Source organism: Balaenoptera borealis (assembly GCF_965194805.1).
Source record: "Balaenoptera borealis genome assembly, chromosome: 12".
NCBI classification, from domain to species: domain Eukaryota; kingdom Metazoa; phylum Chordata; class Mammalia; order Artiodactyla; family Balaenopteridae; genus Balaenoptera; species Balaenoptera borealis.
In genome coordinates this window covers 52,605,684-52,615,719 of record NC_138869.1, presented here as the reverse complement: position 1 = coordinate 52,615,719, position 10,036 = coordinate 52,605,684, and the positions used below count along the sequence as shown (strand labels likewise).

The 10,036-nt window shown below is 49.7% G+C and overlaps 1 protein-coding gene across 1 annotated transcript in view; it reads left to right on the top strand.

Moving 5' to 3' along the window:
• Nucleotides 1-10,036, top strand: part of DLEC1 (DLEC1 cilia and flagella associated protein) — a 102,307-nt gene that overhangs the window by 4,360 nt on the left and 87,911 nt on the right. Inside the window, exons 2-3 of the mRNA XM_082348295.1 lie at nt 7,447-7,968; nt 9,241-9,391. Of these exons, the coding sequence (XP_082204421.1) occupies nt 7,585-7,968; nt 9,241-9,391 (535 nt within the window). The 5' untranslated portion in view covers nt 7,447-7,584. The remainder of the gene's footprint in view (nt 1-7,446; nt 7,969-9,240; nt 9,392-10,036) is intronic.

The window sequence follows — 10,036 nt, the reverse complement described above, 5'->3', positions numbered from 1 at the left end:
GGCTCCCCGGATGTTTGCTTTCCCTTCTGCAAAATGGGTGCACGGACGCGAGTTAGGAGGTCCTTGGAGAGGCATGCCTGGACCTGGTCTGGAGAAGGGTCCCCTCCCGGCTCGCTGGGAAGTTTCTAACCCCAGAAGTGCCCTTGGCGGGGGAGCTGGGGCGGAAGCCGTAAAACCTAGAGCAGGTAGGTGCAGAGAGCTCTCCTTTAAGCCCCTCACACCCCAAACTCCTGGCGATCTCCAGGGTTCCTTCTTTGGGTGGCCTCCCAAGGGGCTGTCTGGACAAGGGGTCCCTACATGGACCCCACACACACACACTCCCACCATCAATTCTTGCAATCCTGACACCCTTTTCATAGGTACCCAGAGACCCCCAGGGGAAGTCCCAGGATCCTGCTGCCTACCAACTTTTGGGAAAGGCCCTTGGGAGAGCCCCCAGGAGACCTCCCAGGATGCGGGTTGCTGAGCCCACCAGTGAATCCTGCAGGCCTCCTGGGCTGATAAAGCCAACATGAGAGTCTGACAGAACCAGTTGGACCCCAACCCCTCCCCCTCCCAGCACACACAGGCCTAGGTGGCCTTGAATACCTCAGGAAGGGATGTAACCAGCTAGAGGGCAAGTCTTCCCATCCTGACAGTCGAGCCTGGGTCAGGACTTTGGAGAGGCTCCCTCCCTCTGTATGTCCCCTATGCAGAGGGGGGCTGCCCTCTATCTGGCACTCTCCCCAGTTGGCCTGCCCTCCAGCAGGAGCAGCCCTTGGCCCTGGCAGGCCTGTCCAAACCCTCCTTGCTTTCCCTTCTGCTCAAGGATGAACAAGTCCACACAAGGCCTCCCTTTGGAGCCCCAGCCTGGGGACAGGGAGGATGAGGGGTCCTTTCTGTGTCCTCACTCTCTCTCCCAGGCCGGGATGCCTGCCTCCAGGCCTGCCCTCTGGGGGCCTCCTCTGGCCTTGGGGGTAGTCCTGGGACCTCTGACATCCCCGGGGGCCTGCAGGCCCCGCCCCTCTACTCAGCAAGTTAAGCCTCCTCAAGTCCTGCTCCTCTTCCCAGGCAGAGACACAATGAAACTCTGACACCAGCAATTGACTCGGCTTCATCTTAAGCATCATTCCTGTTTGTTCACATCACCTCCCAGCTCTGAGCCCCAAGCCCGAAACCACGGCATTATCTGATGCCCCTGGTGGGGGCTACAGCCTGGCTCTTCCTTTGCACACACCAAACCTGTCACGCGCAGGCCCTTTTCTGGCCTCTAGCCCAGGCAGAGGAGCTGAGGCCTCCTCCTGAGCCTGGGGTTGCTGGGCGGGACGGGCACAGCTGACTCAGAGTTGGCACATGCAGCCAGGTTCTGCCAGAAAAGAGGGCTGGGCCACGCCCTGCTCAGAGAAACCAGGCTGCTGCTCTGACCTGTGGGTCAGCGGCTCCCCAGGACTCTCCTCTCCTCCCGCCTGCCCCTCCCTCCCTCTCACAGGCTGGGAGGTCGTCTGCTTAATTACTTCTGCTGTGTGTAAGCCTGTGTGGTGTGTGTGACTGCGCCTGTGTGTTGAGGGGGTGGGAGGGCCTAGCAAAGGCTTTGCACTGAACCGCAGTTGCTGGATTCTGCTCCCTCTGCCCTTAAACAGCCAGGGCCCTCTGTGGGCCCATCCCTGGCCAGATGCCTAGATTACCCTCCTAAAACCCAGCTCTCAGTAAGTTACCTCTGCAGGATTCCCTGAGATCCTGGTGACTCAGTGGGCTTTCAGCAGGCACAGAGGGGCCACGCGTGCCCAGAGACGAGTTATCTTATGGGGGGGGGGGAGGTTCAGGCGTCTCCCCACCCCCGGCTGACCATCCTGTCTCCGATGTGTGTGTGAGGGGGGGTGTGGGGAGGGGGTTCCTGGGATGACTGGAGACAGGTGAGACATAGTGTCAGGGCTGGTGCCCACCTTCAGTCACTTCCCTTCACCCCTCCACCCCTACCCTCTCTAGAGGCCTGGGGAGGGCGGAGGATCAACCCAAGAATGCCAACTTTCCAGCTGTGCTTCAGAGCCAGCCCTGCCCAATCCCTCCCCCAGAAAAGCAAACCTAGATGAGCTCGGGTCAGTGAGGTGTAGCTGCAGCAGAGGGAGCCGAGCGAGGGAGAGGGGAATGAGAGAGGCCAGAGAAGAAATGGGGCCCAAGTCCTGCTGGGCCTTCTAAGGGCTTCCACGTTGACTCTGGGGGAAATGGGGAGCCCTTGAAAGGCTTCAAGTCAAGGAGGGACATGATCTGACTCATGGGTTGTTTTTTTATTTTTAATTTATTTTTATTTAAAAAAATTTTTTATTGGAGTATAGTTGATTTACAATGTTGTGTTAGTTTCAGGCGTACAACACAGTGAATCAGTTATACATATACATGTATCCACTCTTTTTTAGATTCTTTTACCATATAGGTCATTACAGAGTATTGAGTAGAGTTCCCTGTGCTATACAGTAGGTCCTTATTAGTTATCTATTTTATATATAGTAGTGTATATATGTTAATCCCAATCTCCCAATTTATCCCTCTCCCCGCCTTTCCCCCCTGGTAACCATAAGTTTGTTTTGTTTTGTTTTGTTTTTTTTATATAAGTTTGTTTTTTACATCTGTGATTCTATTTCTGTTTTGTAAATAAGTCCATTTGTACCATTTTTTTAGATTCCTTTTTTGGTTATTTTTTTATTTTTATTTTTTTTGGCCGTGCCCCATGGCTTGTGGGATCTTAGTTCCCCCGACCAGGAATGGATCGGGCCCCCTGCAGTGGAAGCGCAGAATTCCTAATCACTGGACTACCAGGGAATTCCCTGCTCTTGTTTTAAAAGAATCACTCTGGTTGCTGGAAGTGGGGGGTATCATGGAGGGACAGGGCTGAAGCAGGGAGTCCAAGGAAGGGGCTTTTGTAATAATTCAGGTGAGAGTGGACGGTGGGTCAGACCCTGGTGGTGGGAGTGGAGGTCATGAGAAGTGGGAAGATTCTGGATACATTTTGACGGGAGAGCCAGCAGGATTGACCAGTGGGGGCTGTGAAAGAAAGAGAAGAGCCAGAGGTGACTCTAGGTTTTTGGCCTGGACCACTGGAAGCAGGGGTTCCCAGAAGCTGAAATGGAGAAGGCTAAGGAAGAGCGGGAGCTCTGTTGTGGACACATTATGTTTGAGGTGCCTTCAGACAGCCAAGGTGAGATGTCAAGTATTGATACAGGATGGATGTACAAGTCTGGAGTTTTAGAGGGAGATGTGGGCTTGGGCTAAAATTTGGGATATGTTTCAAAGCATGTTGAAAATGTCCATAAGCCCTCACACAGTGCTAGTGGGAGTCTACTCTGGGATAATCTTTCTGGGAGGTAATTTGGCAATATCTCAAATATTTAAATGTACATATGCTTTGGCCAAGCAATTTTAATTCTATATCATCTGTGTATTTTGTACAGAAACATTATACAAGTTGAAGTTCACTAGCAGGGACCTGGTTAAATAACTTATGGTATTTCCATTACACTGGGTTCTCCTGCATCTGTTAAACAAAAACAAAAACAAAACAAAAAACAAAATCAGTCCTGTTTGAGTTGCTGTGAAAAAAAAGCAAGTTGTAGGATAATATATATAATGCATACTATAATACCACTGGCGCTTTTTAAAAATTAAAAAAACTTTGTAGATATTTGTATTTGTACAGGCAGAAACAATAGCTAGAAGGATATAGAAATAATCCAAGGAAAGAGATTGAGAGGAAGATACTTTTTATTTTTTATGTATTATTTGAATTTTTTACCATAATGATGTATAACTTTTGAAATTTAAAAGTAAAAAAAAAATTTCTATTGAAGTATAGTTGATTTACAATGTTATGTTAATTTCTGCTGTACAGCAAATTGATTCAGTTATGTGCGTATATACATTCTTTTGTGTATTCTTTTCCATTATGGTTTATCACAGGATATTGAATATAGTTCTCTGTGCTATATAGTAGGACCTTGTTGTTTACCCATTCTTTTTTTAAATATTTATTTATTATTATTTTTTTATTTGGTTGCACCGGGTCTTAGTTGCGGCAGGCGGGCTCCTTATTTGCGGCTCTCAGGCTCCTTTGTTGTGGCATGCGAACTCTCAGTTGCAGCATGCATGTGGGATCCAGTTCCCTGACCAGGGATCGAACCCGGGCCCCCTGCATTGGGAGCGCAGAGTCTTAACCACTGCGCCACCAGGGAAGTCCCTGTTTATCCATTCTATACATAATAGTTTGCATCTGCTAACCCCCTAACTCCCAATCCATCCCTCTCCTACCCCTGCCCTTGGCAACCACAGGTCTGTTCTCTATGCCTGTGAGTCTGTTTCTGTTTCGTAGATAAGTTCATTTGTGTCATATTTTAGATTCCACATACAAGTGATATCATATGGTATTTGTCTTTCTCTTTCTGACTTTAAAAGTAAAAAAATTTAAAAGGCCAAAAATGTGTGTGGGAACCCAGAGATAAACAAAACACAAATTCTGGTCGGCAGAGCAGGTTATAAAATGAAGAAGGCAGCTCAGGAAATTCCCTTTATGCTGACAAAGTCCTCATAGGTGAGGGGACTGGGGCCCTTTGTTACTGGTGCCCGGTTGGAACCATTCATTTATTCAGTTAGTCACAGAGCAAACAGAAAGTGGTTGCTGGGCACAGCGGAATCAGGGATGAAGCCAGCTTATCAGGCAGAGAGATACCAGGAGAAGAGGGAGACGATGGTGGAGGTGGGGAAGCACAGAGAAAAGCGGGGAGTGGGGTGGGGAGTGTGTCATTAAGAGGGAACAGGCAGCAGCAGATACCGCTGAAAAGTCAAGGAACATGAGCACAGAGGGGGAACTGGAGCTTTGCTGAAGACCTTGGCCTGGACAGAGCCGGGGGAGCTGAAGCCAGAAGGTGGGAGGGTCACAGAAAAAGGGGAGGCCTCTCCCAGGCTGGGCCAGACTCTCTGTGTCCTTCTCTGAGGCTGTTTGGAGGCAGGATGGAGAGGCCAAAGGTGATGGTGAGAACCCATTGTCCTGTCGTTCCCTAGGGTAGGGAAGGGGGCCAGGGAGCCTGCACAAGACCACCTGGTTTGGGCAGGCCCCGTCCTAACTCTAGAGCAATGGAGGCCCCCAGACTGTTCTACTAACTCCTTCCTGCCCCTTGGTGGTGGTGGGGTGGGTGGGCTCACATGCACGTGAGCAATGGGACAAACCAGCCCACTTGCCCAAGCTCCCTCCCCCTCCGCCCCCACCCACGCTACCCATTAGTGCACACGCTGGTCAGCAATGCGAGGAAGCCCTTAAAGAAGTGGCCTGCACAGGTCCTGTCAATGGGCTCACAATGTCTGGGCAGGCACGGGGCATGTCACATTGACCTTGTGGCCTCCTCACTCTGGAGAGGGTGTGGCTTGAGGAGAGTCAGAGTGGGATCCTCTCAAGTACACAGAACAGGGGCCCTGGCTTCCCAGCCCTGAGGATGGAAGAGATACCGGGAAGTAGAGATGAGGGAACCAGGCCCAACCACGAGAAGCGGAAGTGGCCCAGGTCTGCAGGCAAGCATCCTGGGCCTCATCTCAGGAAGTGGGTTTGAGGCTGTAGGGCACACAGACTCACCCTGGCAGTAAAAAGAGGATGGTTGTACCACCTGTGAGCAGAAGCCACGCTCTGGCAAGGATGGCAGTCACTGTGATGTCAAGCTGCTGCCTTGGACAAGTGCAGGCCTCTCCCCATCTCAGTGGATGATCTCATCACCCACCTGATCCCACACACAGGATATGTGGCAGTCATTCTTGGCCCCTTTTCTCTCTCACTCCCATTACCCATCAGCGAGTCTTGTCAATTCTACCTTTTAGCTCCATCTCCAATCAGTTCCTCTCACTTGAATCCCAGCGCCCTTCACCTCTTTCCTAACCCCTGCGGGAGTTTCCCAATTGAGCTCCCTGATGCCTCTTGCCTCCCCCCAGTCTGCTGTCTCACAGCAACAAGCGTGATCTCAGTAGAACATACAGCTGACCACCACACACCCAGCTTCAGACCCTTGATGGCCCTCCTACTGTCCTCAGAATGAAGTTTAAATTCCTTAATGTTGCCTACAAACCCATTTATGATCTGGCCCTTGCCTAGAAGTTTCCTCAACTCCCTGAGTTCCACCCCTGAACTTCTTTCATTTCCTCCCATTTCCCAGCTTTAGCACAATGGGGTCCCTCTGCATGGAGTGCCCTTTTTCTTTCTCCCCTGGCTTACTCCTACTCATTCTTTTTTTTTTTTCACTTAAAAAATGGAAGTATAATTTATATACAGTGAAATTCACCCTTTATGGTGTACAGTTCTGTGAGTTTCGACAAATCCATACAGTTTTGTGACCACCACCACAATCAAGATGTAGAACAGTTCCATCACCCCAAGAAATTCCCTCATGCTCCTTTGGAGCCAACACTAGCTCGCATCACCAGCTCCTGATAACCACTGTTGTGTTTTCTGGTTTGCATTTTCTATAAACGGATATCCTCTAAATGGAAGCATTCATTATGTATATGTAGCCCTTTGAGAATGGTTTCTTTTATCCAGCATAATGTATTTGACATTCATCTATGCTGTCGTGTGTATCACTAGTCTGTTTCATCTTTATTGCTGAGAGTATGCTGTATATAGATGTACTACAATTTATTTATCTTTTTATCAGTAGAAAGGACATTTGGGTTTTTTCCAGTTTTTGGAGATTATTAATAAAGCTGCTCATACAGGTCTTTGTAGGCACAAACGTTCTCATTTCACTTGGAATAACACCTAGTTGTGGGACTGATGTATGTGTTACTTTTGAAGAAACTGACAAACTGTTTTTCAAAGCTGCTATACTGGTTTGTGTTCCTGTTGCGATACATGAGAAGTTGCTCTACATCCTCACCTGCGCTCACGTGGTTCGTTCACCCGTTTGTTCGTTCATTCAACTTCTTGACATTCTACTAAGTGTGTAGTGGTATTGCACTGTAGTTTTAATTTCCACTTCCTTGATGGCTAATGACGGTGAATCTATTCATTCTTCTAAACCTCTGCTTGGTCTTCACTTCTGCCAAAAACCCACTGTACTCGCTTTCTCTGTAGACTGGTTAAGTTCCTGTCCTTTGTGGTTCCATGACAACAAACAGTTTCTCCACCTTGACCGTAGCCCACTAAACTGCAGTTGTTTTCCTGTTCTCGCCTTGCTCAACACTCTGGTCACACACACACACACACACACACACACGGTTGTGAGCTCCGAAAGGGCGGAAGCTGCATCTTCCTTTGGTATCTCCAGCTCCTAGCACAGACCTGAAACAATCTTTATACAATAAATATTAAATGAACGAATTAATAAATGCTGAACAAATTAGAGAATGGGCAGGTGAAAGTAAATAGGAAGAAGCTTTTGCAATGAGACGGGCCTGGCTGTACCAATTAACTCTTTCTCTATCGGTCCGCACACTAAGCTCCTCTCAGTAAAGTCAACACCGCCGTACGAACGTTCACGAAGATGACGACTCGACAGCACCCTTTAACAGACGCAAAGCGGAAGAGGCGGGCCGGAAGTGGAAGTGCGGCAGGGAGTTAGCGGCGTCTCAGTTGCCATGGAGACTGGAAGGGGAGAGCGGCAGTCCGCAGAGTCTGGGTCCTACGCCTTCGTTGGGGCGACGTGGACGCCAACCCCGCGTCCGACCCGGATCCGCAGCCCCAGCCAGTCCTCCCTCGCCTACTCCGAGTCTTTCTACCACGGCTTCGGTGGTCGGCCCCGCCGCGTCTCGCCGCTCACGCTCCGGCCGCTCCCCGAGCCCCATCTGCTGCGCCTGCGTCCCACCTCGCTGCGCACCCAAGACATCTCTTACTTGCTCACCGGCGTCTTTCGCAACTTGTATACCGCCGAGGTGACTGGCGAGGAGGTGAGTGAGAGTTTGATCAAGGCCCGCGGCAGCGAGGATGCTTGGCACGAGGAGTTCGTGGACCAGCTGCAGCAGGTAACACGGCCCCGGCGTCCCGCGCGCTTCTCCCCGTGCTCACCCGAGGCGCGGCGGCGTTACCGCGTCTGCGGCCGTGCGGGCGACCCAGGGCGCGACTCAGCCACTCGACAAGAGTCAGCCCCTGTTGGGTGCCGGGCACTGGGGATGCAGCTGGAAAAGAGCAGACCAAATCCATGCCGCCGTATATCCGACATTCTAGTGGGAGGACACTCTACACACGCGCCTAGGTGAATAGACACATTCTACACACATAACGGCATATATCTCCAGCACCTATCTTTATTTCCCTACACGCATACACACATTATATATTACATATATAAATGAAACGACGAGGCGGAAAGCTGAATAGTTGTTCCCCGGAGATGATAACGTCACGTCCGCTTTGGGGTGCCTGCCCTTGTGCCACAAACCACAATCTTTTTTTTTTTAAACTTTGGGTTTTTATTTTTATTTATTTATTTATTTATGGCTGTGTTGGGTCTTCGTTTCTGTGCGAGGGCTTTCTCTAGTTGCAGCAAGTGGGGGCCACTCTTCATTGTGGCTCACGGGCCTAGTTGCTCCGCGGCATGTGGGATCTTCCCAGACCAGGGCTCGAACCCTTGTCCCCTGCATTGGCAGGCAGATTCTCAACCACTGCGCCACCAGGGAAGCCCACAAACCACAATCTTATCGAGGCATTCATGCCCAGATTTTAGGAAGCATGCCTAAGCTCTAACAGCAACTCTGCTTCCTTATCTGTATAAGGAGGAAAGCAGCTGACTTGAGTCCTCTCTGCTGAGGCTGACTGCTAAACAGGCCATACTGCCCACAGCTCCCTTCAAGGAGTCTCAACTGTGTGCTTTCAAGCAGCTGAGATCATCGCTGAAGGGGCTGACAGCTGGAGGCTCTCAGCTCACTATGCTCCCTGCAGCCAGGTAGCAAGTCCTTCCTTGAAGGGGGTCTGGGTGACACAACCCTTTGTCTGCCACAGGTGGTGTGTTAACTCATATTTGGTATTTCACAGTTTAGATGGCAGCTCTCTTTACTGTGAAGCCAGTAGTCAGGAGACGGGATTTCAGACTTGGCTCTGTAATTGACTTTACTGTGAAAGCTTTAAGCCATTTCCTTCTCTGGGTCTCAGAGTTCAGATCTGTCTGGTTGGACCAGATGGTCTCTGCAGTTCTGTGACTGTTCTGTGCTTCATGGGAAGCCCTGATGCTGGGGTGGGATTCAGTAAAGCTGTGTGATCTCACCATATTTCTGTACATCTGATCACCCACCTGCCAGATTCGGGAGCTCTATAAGCAGCGGCTGGATGAAGTTGAAATGTTGGAGAGACATATCATTCAGGCCCGCGCACGGGCCCTTGCAGAGAAAGAGCAGGCCATGCACCAGGCCGAAGTACAGGTCCTTGAGCCGTTCATCAAGATGCCTCCAGGTGTGTATGATGAGCTCCTCTATGCCCTTCACCATGACTCCCCAGTTGTTAATATATTACTGTGTTTGCTTCATTACCTCTCTAGTCTTTTTCTGAACATCTGGAGAGTGAGTTGCAGATATGTTGTTTCATTACCACAAAACACTCCAGTGTGCACGTCTCCAAAACAGGGACACTCGCCTACATAACCAGCGCACAACCCCCTAAGCCAGGAAATCAGCAATGATGCAACGTTAACCTCCACTTCACAGATGGCATGCAGGTTTCACCTGCTGTCCCACAGTGTCCCTTTCTCCTCTTTGGTCGAGGATCCTGTCTAGGAAGTCATGTTACATGTCATTGTCATGTCTCATTTTCAGAATTTTCATTTGGCACAGTTCTGTGAACTTTTCCTGTCTTTCATGTTCTTGACCGTTGGGTTTTTCCCCAATTTTTAAAAATTATGGTAAACTACACATAACATAAAATTTACCCTCTTAACCATTTTTGAGCATACTGTTCAATGGTATTAAATACGTTCATAATCTTGTACAAACATCATCACCATCCATCTCCATAACTCTTTTCATCTTGTAAAACTGAAACTCTATGCCCATGAAACAATAACTTCCCATTCCCTGCCTTGCCCCAGCCCCTGGCAACCAC